General features: G+C 34.5%; 1 protein-coding gene and 1 pseudogene across 1 annotated transcript; both read left to right on the top strand.

Moving 5' to 3' along the window:
- The first annotated feature begins 6,872 nt into the window (after positions 1 to 6,872).
- Positions 6,873 to 7,620, top strand: LOC108758546 (uncharacterized). The gene is made up of 3 exons (XM_018503549.1): positions 6,873 to 6,901; positions 6,985 to 7,191; positions 7,289 to 7,620. Exons 1-3 carry the CDS (start codon positions 6,873 to 6,875, stop codon positions 7,518 to 7,520), a joined length of 468 nt encoding a protein of 155 aa, XP_018359051.1. The 3' UTR covers positions 7,521 to 7,620.
- Positions 7,621 to 11,878: 4,258 nt separating this feature from the next.
- The window catches only part of LOC108758545 (ATP-dependent DNA helicase PIF1-like), a 3,572-nt pseudogene continuing 1,308 nt past the window's right edge, over positions 11,879 to 14,142 (top strand).

The raw sequence follows: 14,142 nt of genomic DNA, 5'->3' as shown, positions 1-14,142 counted from the left end.
TTGTGCAACAAAAAGTGCAACGTAAAACGTGGCGAGAAGTATATCGTACAAAGACGGAAGATGATGAAGAGATTGAAGGAAAAATTCAATACTGTTCGGTCTTGGCAAAAGTTTTCAACTATCCCAAACGCTCAGAGTTATATATTCGATTGATGTCGAGAAAAATTAATAAACCGCCGGTATGTGCTCGATTGGAAGCCGGACAGATGTGCAAATGGTGCGTGATAGCAAAAAAATCGTACGTTAGTGCAGCAAGAAAGGTATATTCGTATTTGAAGAATGCTGCTGAAGCTGCGTTATTGCGGTTCAATGAATGTAAGATTTTGAAATATTCAAAAAGCGATCGAATTAGAGCTCTTTGTGGCTCATCGAAACATACTTCGTTTTTCGAAGCGTACTTTTATGAAACTGCTTACGAGCAAGGGAAAAAGTTTGAGCAACTACTTATAACGGGACAATACTCTCGTCACGCAGTGATTAATGTTTTGCCATTGATGGATAACAATGGTAAAAAAGCAAAAATGTGGCACTGTGATGAGAACAAATGCCACATAAGTGATATTTCCATTGAGAAGTTTGTTGAATTCTTGGAACAGTTAGAAGGAGGTACTTTGAAGAAGATAATGAATGTTAAGTTCTTGGCGCGACTAAAAAATTGATCCGTTTCACATATAAGTAGCAGATTAGGACATCCTCCGGAATGCTATATAAATTCTAATCTTTGCAAGTCATACATTGCAACGATAAGCACTTTATCGCCACATTTTTCTTTCGTGAAGAAATATTCGAAGAAATGTCTATAAATTGATAGGCATTTATAACAAGTTTCGTCATTTGTTTTCAGCTTTGAGATTCGCCAATATGGATAAATTGTTTCAAATTTGCAATGATTTAAAGAATAAAGTAAGATGTTATCCAAGAAATTTAACGGATGTTAGTTTGGACGAGGAAAAGATTTTTTCGCAAAATTACGAAGAGTTTAAAGTTATGAAAAAGCGATTGTTGGATCTACCACGTTTCCCTTGTATCTCTTGCGAAAAATTATGTGTGAGTAGAGACGTTTCTAAACTTGAGAGGTTGAGAAAAACAATAGACCGATCTTTCTGCAAAGATCTAATAGCCCACGTAACAGATAGTCGCGTCAATGAAGGTTTTTCCTCGGGAGTCCTCGGCAACAGCACCGATTTTGATGATTTTTTTTTTAAAGTTTTGTTTTTTTATATTATTTAAAATCAGAAACCTTTCATAGGGGGGAAATAATTATTTTTTCAATTTTTTCTGACCATTAACGATTTTTTGACTGAGCCACCTTCAATTAGAATTAATAAATTGAATATGTACATTTATTGATTTATTTACATATACAGAAAAGAAGTAAATTTAATTATCATCATTTTCTTCAGATTCCAAGATTTCGTCGTCTTGAAGTGGTGGGTGATTGTGGCAGTCGCTTCCACTGCATACAGTGCAGACAGGTGAGCAATGAAGGCCACTTTTTCTGCAACTACACGCTGCTCCGCAGCCTGTTTTACAAGAGCAAAATATAATTTTTAAAACATTGCTGGGTGCTGCAGGTTTCGTCATTGTCATTGGTTTCAAGTAATTTTCTGTTTGCCAGCCTCATTTTTCAGGAGGCATTAATGAATTATGCTTCCATTGTTGAATTTGTAAATAAACTCTTTTTATATGCAGTTTTGCTGCATCCTCTGTCGGAGGTAACGAGCTGAGTTGTACGCTCTTGTCCTTTGCAGCTAATGCCAGGAAACGTTTGTATCGTAGGTCATTTAAATTAAAAGTTTTGGCACCATACATCGAGAGAATGCAATTAAAACCTTCAGTAAAAAGTACGTCTTCTTTTTGTTCTTCAACCAAGAAAGTTTCAGCTGCTGCACGTAATTTGTTATCATTATTAAACGTTTTAATAAAACTATTCTTTCCTTTATTGTAAAAAGCAGAAGTGGTATCACACCCAGTGAATGCATGAATGAAGAAGAGATGGTTTCTTGTGATATTTTGATATTTCGTTAACATGGTTTTTGTCGAATAAACTCGTTGCAATATGTTATTTTTGACTGGTTTAAAAAAAACATTTCCTTATCGTCAGGTGCTAAAGCCATTAATAGCACTAACACGTCAATGTCCTCTGCTACAACAACTACATTATGGAAGGAACTGTCTAGAGCTGATTGTACAATTAAACGATCCGCATCACTTTCTGCTTGATTCCACTCAATATTATCTTCAGCCATTTTTTTGCAGAGAAGATTTATAAATCTATTTTTATTTTTGCTGTTGCCTAAAAATTTTTCTTTGGTTGTATTTTTTCAATCCAACTTGAAGGGGTGACAAAAAAGAGCGTGGTCTTACAGCTGACATAATTGCATGTGCAATTGACGTTGTCTTTTTGTCAAGAACATTATCATTATTCTTTCCTCTTTTATTTTTCGCGATAATCTCATTTAGTAATAATTGTAATGATGGAGGAACTACATCTATCAATTGTTTCTGAGAGAACATTTCATCACTGGCAGGATAATTATCATTAATATATATTGTTTTACAGATCTCTGTGCGGATTATATCTGCAACCTCTTTAATTTTTCTACTATTTTCATCCTCAGCCTCCAAATTTGACTCAACAAAAGATTTATTTAAAATGTCATGATGTTTCTTTTTGAAACAAAAGAGTCGACAGTCCTTGATAATTTGACACAACAAGATCTTCTGCATAATACTTCTCTAGTCGACGTCTGATGGTTTTAGGAGCAGGCGGATTATCCTGTACGACATTAATCAACTCGCTCAGAGAAAACTGACAATCACGATTATTCTCAATATAATCTATTATTTGATCCATAGCGTCATTAACATTTACGATTCGCGGATCAATTGTTTTTTCCGGTGTTTTTTCCTGTTTTACAATTTGTGCAAAACACATTCGATGGTATTTTGCACCTACGGATCTTAAATCATTGACAGAATTTATTCTTAAAAGAATAGATCGAGAAAAATCGTCTCTTATGTTTTTAATAACATCAAGTATTTTTTCTTTAGTGTTATATAAAGTGACAACAGATATTTTGTCACACTGTTTAACTTTTTTTTGGCTAACTAATGATTTGGTGCAAATAAAACAATTATGATCCCAATCAAAAGAGGAATCTGAAGATCTTCTTAATTTCGATTTCGGTGGACTGACACATAAATTTTCAGACTGTTCCAGTTTTTTCATTTCAGCTGAAACACTTTTATACTCGGTAAATCGTTTCCGACAACTGGAATGAACAAATACTTTTTTTCCACTCTGCAGAAAATTAAGAAGCTCCTTGTTCTTCAAATTTGTTGCAACTGACCTCAATTTGGGTAATCCTCTATTCACTTCAATCAATTTTTCCTGAATTGCAGTTGAGGTACTTGGAGTATTTTTATTTTCACTGTGCTGACCGATATAACATACATTTTCAGTGGAATCTGCATCATGTTGTTCTTCCTCCTATAATATATAAGAAGTAAAACAATTATTAATTGACGTAATACATATAGGAAAAACTATTACGCCTACCAATGTATAAATGTACATAATGATCTACAAATTTAACAATATTTTTTTAAATTATAAACAAAATTTACTAATAAATTTAAAAGAATAAATTACTAATAATTACCTTCTGCATTATGTTACTGTGCACTGTTCACTTGCATAAGAAAGAAATGTTTTTATAAATAATTTACGCAGACAAATACACTTTGACAAATACACAAATAAATACTGGAAACTGTACGAAACGTGCGTTTGCTCCAAAAAACAGATGAATACTGAGGGACCTGAGTTGTAGAAACATAACACGTGTCGCACACCAACGGTCGAAAAAGCGGGAAATCGGTACATCTGGCAACATTGTCTGGCGTTCCTTTAGCAAGTAAGAATACCCAAACAAAAAAAGGTCCGTTTCTATTGTGCTCTTCTGTTCAGTGTATACATTTATATATGTAGGAACGAAAACTAATAGAACATAAAGTATGCATGTAACGCAAATAATTCTCTACCTACATGAAGCATTTTTAGGATGAAAATATTATATTATTACTGGAAAATAAATTTTTACAACTGTTTTTTATATTACAATTTATATATAAAAATTTTTACAACTGTTTTATATATTACAATTTATATATAAAAATTTTTTGTGGAAAAACAACACGCAAAACTGATTTTTTGTACATAAAGTGCATGAATATTGTTTAAATAATTATTTCCCCCCTATGAAACGTTTCTGATTTTAAACATTATAAAAAAACAAACATTAAAAAAAAATCATCAAAATCGGTGCTGTTGCCGAGGACTTCCGAAGATTGCCTCTTTTATGTATTCATTGACGCGACTAAGAATACAATAGCGATAGTGAATTCATTTGTAAATTTCACAAAGGCGTGTTGCTTTCAATTTGCGTTTTGAATAATCTTGCCGTTAAACCATTACTAGATGTTTTGTCGGAGTTCAATGATTACGAGAAAATGTTAATCAAGAGAGTGAGCAGCTTCCAAGTAGTGCAAACGATGGGTGCCGTTTCTAACAAACATATGCCGCACAGACAAATGATTCGCAAAGTAAAAGGTAGAACGTTTCATTTGCCTCTGCCTTTACAAGAAACTTTCGATAAGATATGTCCTCCGGAAGATCCTATCAATTTGAATCACGAATTGTACATCCTAGTTCGAGGTATACCAAAAAAGTCTAAAGTTCTTGGGAAAATTTGGTGGATATTAATAAAGTGTATAAGGCTTTACAATGGTTGAAAGACAATAATCCCCATTACTCAGAAATCCGTCTTCCAGCGTCGTCTGATGATCTAATAAATGATAAGTTACCACAAACGGAATATCGGATCGTTCATGATAAAAGCGACAATGATGAAATAGAGAAGGTGGTTGAGGCGCACTCGAGATGTACTGTACAGCACAACAAAGATAACAATAATAATGAAACCGTTTTAAAACGTAAAGCTTTCCTCACGCAAATTACTACAGATTCGGGTATTAATGATCAGTATACAATATACCCAATGCACGCGAAAAGAATCGGTAACGAATCTGCATTGAAGCTCTATCAAATGTTGAAAATTGAAGATGCTCCAATGGATAATCATTATAAATGTCTGGATGTCATGTGTTTCCCTGATTTATATCCCGAGGGTGTCAATGGACAACGAGAAGATAGAAACTTTGCATTGCCGGAATATTTGTTTGTCAGAGTGCGGTTGATGTCAAAACACAGTAGATTCAGGTTGAATCTGCAGTATTTGTTCTTCCTTCTCAATGATGCTAACTACCGACAATCGAAAAATGGAATGTATTATACGATGATGGTTGCTAATCCACGAGAAAGGTACACTGCTGGTAGGTATTTGAACGAATTGAAAGACAATCAATTGGAATCGAATTTAATGAGTATTTTTGCAAAACTGAGAAATACGGATCAATTTTGGCGACAACCGTCCAATAATGTAAAATGCATGACTCTGAATTATGATCCGGTGGCGTGATTTTTAACTTTGAGTCCCAGTGAACGGAAATGGTCCGATTTGGGTGAGTATTCACAAGATATGAATCTCGATAAGGAGAAGTTGGGTATCAGCGAACTAATCGCATACGATCCAGTAAATACGTCTAGATTCATGTGTATAAAATTTAAAGTCATGATTGATATTATTTGTTCGTCCGATAACCCAATAGGGTAGGTCATTCACTATTTCTGGCGACTGGAATATCAAAGTATAGGTATTCAGCACGTACACTGTATAATTTAGATAAAAGATGCTCCAGTACTCGGAAAATCGTCGAATGAGGAAGTTGTAGCGTTTATTCGAAAATACGTGACGTGCGAAATTCCAGACGAAAGCGTTTCGCCAATGTTGTATGAAACGGTTATAAGTGATCAGAATCATAAACATAACTCGTATTGTATGCATACGAAAAAAATCGAAACGAATATTTACAGAAAGTGTCGATTCGATTTTCCTCGACCAGTTACTGAAAATTTCGTTTTGAGAGACGTCATTATTTCGATAGTAGGTAGAAAAACTTTACGCAGTAAGAGTAGATCGTACGATCTTCCTCGGAAGAAGTCGGAAAGGTTTATCAATCATTATAATCCGGCTATTAAATTAGCCTAGAAGGGAAATATGGACATACAATTTATTGGAGAACAATCGGAGTTTTTAAACTCATATTTAACAAAATACACGACAAAGTGGGAAAAATGCAATATAGACTTTGCAATGATAGATTCCAATAAGCCGTTGGCATCGAAATTGTGGAATTTTGCAATGCGTTCATTGAATAATAGAAAATGCGGTGCTTTAGAAGCTGCAGACACACTACTGGGTCATTACCTTGTATGGTACGGATAGTGATACCATTATCACATGGATTGATGTTAATGAAATAAGAAACAGAAAAGTTAAAACATTCAATGAAATTAAAGCTCTCGATAAAGAATCTACGAATATTTATTGTCCGTCGCTCACTTTGACTATATACATATGGACCGCTAACGCCAACTTCACGTTGGTAGCCAAGACCTGTGGCGACGCGGTGTGGCAAAGCGGCAGTTAGGAGCAACAAAGCAGGAATTTAAGCTTTCTCGCCTTCCTCCAGTAAAATCGTAGAATCTTTAAAAAAATAATAGTTGTAAAAATGGTGCTATATTGTTATATAGAAGGTTGTAAATCAAAAAAATATTGCAAGAAAAGTGAAGATATAAGTGACTCCAGCTTGCGGGTATGTGAAAGTTATACTTTCTAACCTAAACATTATACATAAATTATATAAATACACTATAACGCATTAGTATAGTTGTAATAAAGCTTTCCATGAAATTAGAATTAAAAATAAGTATAAGGTATATATATATACTTTCAAAATATATATTCTTTCATTCCTTATTTTGTCCTACTGCACTAAATCATTCTCTTATATGTATAGATTTCCAAACTGTCACGAATTGCGTGAAAAGTGGGCGAAGGCTTTGTTTTCAAACAATCAAGAAATTACGCAGTTGCCAAAAACGAGCAGAATCTGCAATTTGCATTTTTCTTCGGACTGCTTTGAACAAATCGGATTATGTTCTAATCGTTTAAAACCAAATTCTGTGCCAAGTATATTTCCACGCGCTCAAAATCAAAATCAAAGGTATATATGTAATAATTTGCATCGTATCTATTGTATGTTATAAAAATTAATAAAATGTTTGCGTGATATACGGAAAAATTAAACTTGTATGTTGCAGCTTGGAAATATCCATAGAAAGTTGTGCTAAGATCCCAAAAATCTCGGAACCATCAACGAATATTATCGATTTAAACGATGAAACGACGAATTCTGAGAAAGATGTAAACGAATGCATATTGCAAACTCAAAAGAAGTTAGTTCGCTACCCTGGTGATATTGACGACAATAATCTACAAACAATGACACCAAGAACAAGTAAACGCATAATAAAAATGTTGAAGCAAAAGTGAAAGGAAAAGGAAAAGGATAAGATCATCAAACGTTGCAGAACTCAACAAAGTCGTCAGAAGAGAAAAATAGAATCTTTATGTCAGTTATTACTTGAACTAAGAAAGGAACGTTTACTTTCTGAAAATTCCTGTGACATCATGCAAGTGAGTAGAATCGTTGAAAAAAAATTCTTAATAAAAATGTCCATTGCGAATGGAAAATTAATCAATAAAAAAGTTAAAACTCATGTGAAACCGTTATATTATCGTTATTTTAAAAAAATATACACATATACATTTTAAATAACGAGAATCTCTTGGTTTTACATAAATTTCAACTTTTTTTTTCAATGCCAAATTTTCTATTCAATGAAAATTTTTGTTAACAGAAAAAACTGAGAAACGAAATGAATTTCTCTTAAATTAAAGCTTTTTCGATTATAGTTGTAAGATATAATTTCATATATTATAAGATTGATGGAAAGCTGAAATATTTTAGAATCGTAGGTGGAAGAAATCATAATATTATACTATTGTAAAAGTATTGATTACAGCTGACAAAATCATGTATTTCCATTTCTATTGCAAACTACTTTAATATCATGAATTGTACATATTTATATCGTTTTTTTATTGTAAACTTGTTGATTATAACCTTTGACTATATTACCATGGATTCCTAGTAGCCCTTTCTTGTCTCCTTTCACGCTTATAAAACTATAAATATTATATAGTACATACCAAATATAGAGTGTAGTAGAAAAATAAATCTCCCAAGTGACATTTTGTATTTCCTACGTAATAGTGATGTGTACACGAAATCGTTTTATAAATTTGTATTCGGAATATAGATTTTTCTACATTATTTGTTGTATTTTATTTATGAACAAAATAATTTCAAATGCGCAGGCCCTTTCAGATGAGACTACGATTATTCAGGAATTACAAAAAGGAAAGACGAATAGTGAATATTCACCGCAGCTTCGATCGTTTGCTCTTACACTTAACTTCTACAGTCCGAAACCGTACAATTACATTCGAAAAGTTTTCCAAAATAAGTTACCTGCCCCTTCCACAATACGCGCGTGGTACAGCAATATCGATGGTTCACCTGGGTTCTCGCAACAATCATTAAATATTTTAAAGAGAAAAAGCGAAGAAGCATGTGAAAAACAATTATTTGCCTGCCTAACTATGGATGAAATGGCTATACGTAAACAAGTGCAATGGAGTAACTCTAAAAAGCATTTCATCGGATACGTAGACCACGGAGGTTTAATTGAGAATCCTGAGAGTCTACCCATGGTGAAGGAAGCTCTGGTATATTTACTTACTGGGATAAACGAACGATGGAAGATACCTGTAGCCTATTTTCTGGTATCTGGATTAACAGCAGAAGAACGTGCTGAAATTACGAAGAAAGTTCTTGAATTTGTAGCTTCATCAGGAGTGAAAGTCATCGCATTAACCTTTGATGGATTGTCATCAAATATAAGCATGTGCAAATACTTAGATGTCGATATTTATAAAAAAACTTTTTTTTTGCATCCGGTGGACATGCATAACGTATTTATATTTTTTGATAGTGCGCATATGTTTAAATTAATAAAAATGCAATCGCTTCAAAAAAAAAATTGTACGACAAGCAGGGAGGCGTCATAAATTTTGAATACTTTGAAAAATTCGTTCAACTGCAAGAGAATGGCGGCTTCCATTTAGCTAATAAGCTCAATTGTAAACATATACAATGGTACAAAAATAAAATGAATGTTAAATTAGCCGTACAAACGTTAAGTGAAAGTTGTGCTACAGCATTTGAACAACTTGAAAATGATGGACACCCTGATTTCGTAGAATGCGCTGCAACGGCCCGATTTTGTAGAATGGCCAATAACATATTCGATTGCTTTAATTCGAGAAATTTATTTTCTTACAACTATAAGAAACCTTTAATGCGGGATACATACTTAAAAATATTTCAATTTTTTTCTGAAGCAAACCATTATTTTAGTACCATTACTTTAAAAGTTAATGAACAACTAGTTATTGAATCAAAAATAAAAACCGGTTTCCTTGGATTTATCATAAATATGGAAAGTTTAAAATTAATGTACCAGGCATACGTAGAAACAGGTTATTTAAAATATATTTTGACCTATAAGTTATCGTAGGATCATCTTGAAATATTTTTTTCTTGCATTAGGGCAATGGGAGGATACAATAATAATCCTAACTGCATTCAATTTCAAGCAGCATACACAAGATTATTGAATCATAATGAAGTACAGTCTTCGGCTCAGACTAACTGCTTTCCGATTGACGGTACAAGTATTTTAACCATATCATCAACTAAAACTTTTACTCGATTAGAAAATGACTGCGTAAGTACTGCCGAGTTTAAAGATATAAATTGTAATGATATACCATTGAACCAGATAGGTGCACTAAATCATGTAGTTTTATATATATCCGGGTTCGTAGAAAAGAAAATGTTTAAAACTTTGAAATGTAATACTTGTCACATACTTTTAAATGAATGCGATGAAGCTCCATCTGAATTTATTAGCCGTAAGAGTTATGGGTGTTGAGGTATCCAAGAACAGATACTTTTGTTATTACCTACTTCCACCACGGAAAAAATGTTTAATTTATATAAATTGGAAGAGAAACTAAAAAATAAAAACGTTTACTATAAAATAGTTAATGACGTTTTACAAAATCTGTCATTTAATAATCTTTTTAAAAATTTTGATGAACACGTAAAAGATTTCGAGATTTTAGAAAATCATAAATATAATATTATCAAATTTATTATAACAGCATACCTAGATATTAAATTTTTTTACGAAGGAAATATATAGACTAAAATGCAACATAAAAGATTCATAAGACATAACAATACTAACAATAAGATGATAATTTTTGTAGGCCAATGAAAATTATATTCATTAATTATTGTTTTTATTTTGGTATTTATTTATTAATAACGACCCATCTAATTCTTACATCCTTCTTATATCCTTTTAAACTTCCCGCAGTTTGCCACACGGAGCGGAGCTTGAGCCAACTTCATGTTGGATACATAACTTTATGAGCGAGAGGGGTGGTGGGACGGGGCAACTAGCGGTCCATACTTATATAGTCAAAGGTCGCTCATCGATGATAATTATCCGAACAGACCTAAGGAATTTGAATCGTTGAATTTGTACGATTTTGCCAGATTTTGGAAAATTACGAAACAGATACCAAAAAATGACGAAGTCGAATATTAAAAACTTGTATCGTTTATTTAAAAAAAAACGAAAAAGTGTTGTTTAATTAACAATTATCGATTTAATGTAAAAACTGAACCCGGAAAATACTTTTATTCGCTGCTTCTTTTATTTAAACCGTGGAGAGATTTGAGTGAACTCAAAGGTGCATACAAGACTTACATGGATGCCTCTAAGAATTCAGAGTCTGCTTTGACGAAGGCGATGAAATATCACGAAAGGCTCGAAGAAATACAGAAAGCTTTTGAGAATGTAGCTGAATTAATTGCGAAGCGCGAAAATGAGCTGAAAGCACACAGAGACAGATCCGACGACGATGAATTGGATTGCAATCCGATAGAAGTTGACGACGCGATGAAAGATCTGGAAGATTTTGTTATAGCCGCAGCTATAACCATTTATTAAAATAGGAATAAGGCTACTTAGCAACAGAAATGTAGAAATTAATTGGGAAACTAGGTTATTCCGCAATGGAACTAAATACCACTGACTACCGAAAAGTCAGCATACTCATTGCCTACTTTAGTTCAATTGCGAAAAGACAATCTTGCGGAAGCAGCACGCAAATAACGCAAGCTGTTCTTCGCAAGTTGCAGAAAGACGGAAGCTATTGCCCGTCAGATTTAGAAATCAGGTTGCAAGTGTCAGCAATGACCACATTAAAAATGAGAGCAACCGAAATCCGTTCGAACAGCGGACCGAAGTTCAAGTCCAGTCAGCAGTTCGAGCAAGTATATTAACCGTGACAAACTGGCAAAGAGGGAGAGTCTAGTATCAGCTGTTACTCGAGATAACGCCCGTACGCCAACAGCTCACGCGAATAAAATATAAATCGACCGATTAATAAAGTCAACGCGAACGCGGACTTATCTTATAAACCTAAATCGGGCCGACGCGAAATCGCAATAATACATGTTAAGTATAACATTTAATTGTTAATTGAGAATATTGAAAGAGTTACTAAAAGTTATTAAAGTGTTATTTTGTTTTGTATTGAGTGGTTTATTTGTGCGTCCTGGGTCCTCGGCGAATCCCCTATCTGTATCCTTCACCCAAGGGTACAACAATTTTGGTGAGATTGATGTCCCGATTAATTTATCGCAAATGATGTCGCGATTGAACGAAGACCAGAAAAGAGTCTTCGATAGAGTGTGCCAAGTTTTGCAAAATAAAAATCAGATTCTACGACTGGATGTAAGTGACAAGGGCGGTACAGGGAAAAGTTTTCTTATTGAAACGATTAAACATTAGATCGGAATAAACTTGAAAAAAGTGAGTACCACATCTACTCCCACGAGTATCGCGGCATGCAATATCAATGGTTTGACGATCCATAGAATGTTTCAACTACTCGTCACCCATGAATCTACGGGAAAGTATACGCAATTGTCAGATATGGTTTTGAAAACTTTGAGAGAGAAATTAAAGAATGTCGAATTATTTATAATTGATGAGGTATCCATGATTTCGAATATGACATTGATGTTTATCGATCTACGATTATGTGAAATTTTCGACACGACAGATACAGATGACGGTTTCTTTGGCAGAAAACACATTCTCCTGTTTGGAGACTTGTTGCAGCTTCCCTCTGTAAAAGAACAATTTCCGTTCGTTAAAATGTCTCGTTCAGAGATTCAGAAGTATTTAGGTACCATGGGTGGATCTGATTTGTGGTGGTTGTTCGATTACGATGAACTCTTGATTAATATGCGACAAAAATGTGACAACACATATCGCGAGATACTTTCTAGAATACGAATAGGTTTGGTAACGGATTCTGACATCAATGTTCTCCAGTCGAGAAAAGTTAATTTCAAAGAAAGTAGTTGCGATGAAAGATTGAATGAATTTTGCACTTATATGAATCAATTACCGGTTGATACAATATGTTTATTACCCACGTGTTATTTGTGCACGATTTTGAACAGCGATGCTCGATAAAATTGATGGCGATGAAATTCAGCTGATAGCAGAAGATGATGTTGACTGTGCTCCAGCAATGAAAAAAAAGGATGTAAAATTTTGGAAGACAAAGATGAAAAAGTTTCGGAAACAGCTGGCATTGAAAGAGTAATAGCGATTAAAATTGGCGCTAAAGTGATGATTCGACGAAATATTGATGTCACTTTGGGATTTGTCAATGGAACGATAGGCATTGTAATTGCGATTCACCGCTCTGTTGATGGAAATCGTATTGATTCCGTTACAATAGTTACTTCTGATAATAATCAAGTTACAATAACGAGAGTAGATATTAAATTCGAAGTATTCCACAAAATAGTGGTACATCTGAAACAATTTCCATTATCTCTCAGTTATGGAATAACTGTACACAAATGTCAAGGAATTACGTGTAAAAATGCAATGATGGATTTAGGAACGAGTGTATTCAGTGATGGTCAAGCGTATATAGCTCTGTCACGAGTGAATACACTGGAGGGTCTACATTTGATAAATTTCAATCCGGCATTCGTTAGAGCAAACTCGGGAGCCATTGTAGAATATAATCGATTGAGAACTATGTTCAAATCTCAAATCAATTCGTCCGAGAAGAAGGCTGTGAAAATTAACGACTGTCGATGGGCAATACCTCATATCATTGATGATGTACAAAATTACGGTTGCGCTGAACCAGAAAGTATAGTTACATGGAAAATATACGACCTCTGCGATGACGATAGTGTTTCGTGTTACGCTAATGTAACATTGCAATGTGCGTTTCACTGTGTACGTATCAGGCAACAAATACTGAAAAATAAAGTATCGAACGCATTGACTGATGCTGCCTGTGCGTACGCCGAGCGTAAGCGTTGCAATATTTTAGCGGTTAGAAGATCTGTTGGAGAACGCTTTGAAGAACGAACACAACAAAATGTTTCGGAATTTTTTATGACTCTAATGTATTCCGAAGTCAATGATGTATTACAAGTCGAATTAAAGCACCTAATATGTTGTTCAAATGCCAAATGTAATTACAATGTAACTACGCTGGAAAAGAGTGGTTTGCTAATGTCCAGACTCCACTGTTCTTTTCTTCGATTAGAATTTTTCGTCATCACCATAAGGGTCATTAACAAGTAACACCTGTAGACCAACTGTATCTTTTTTTTTTGTAATGGAGGCGAAATGCCTGACGCATTCCCCGGACCTCGGGGGAGAGTCCGGGGATATGTGGGGTTCGCACCCACTAAAACCCCTCCGGGTGTCCTTACTCGGGCCGGTGTTAGGGGGCTCCCAGGAACGCGTGCAGCATACTTCTGGGGGCCCCCATGCCCGCCGGCTTACGCCGGCCCTGACCCGCCCGGGGCCTTTTGACGGGCCTCGGACGGCGCTAGTGCGCCTTCTTCTCTATTTGGATGCAGAAGGGG

The sequence above is a fragment of the Trachymyrmex cornetzi genome, unplaced genomic scaffold (assembly GCF_001594075.2).
Source record: "Trachymyrmex cornetzi isolate Tcor2-1 unplaced genomic scaffold, Tcor1.1 scaffold1598, whole genome shotgun sequence".
Classification (NCBI taxonomy): domain Eukaryota; kingdom Metazoa; phylum Arthropoda; class Insecta; order Hymenoptera; family Formicidae; genus Trachymyrmex; species Trachymyrmex cornetzi.
Note: the sequence above shows the minus strand (reverse complement) of the source record. Positions and strands in the feature narration are given on the sequence as shown.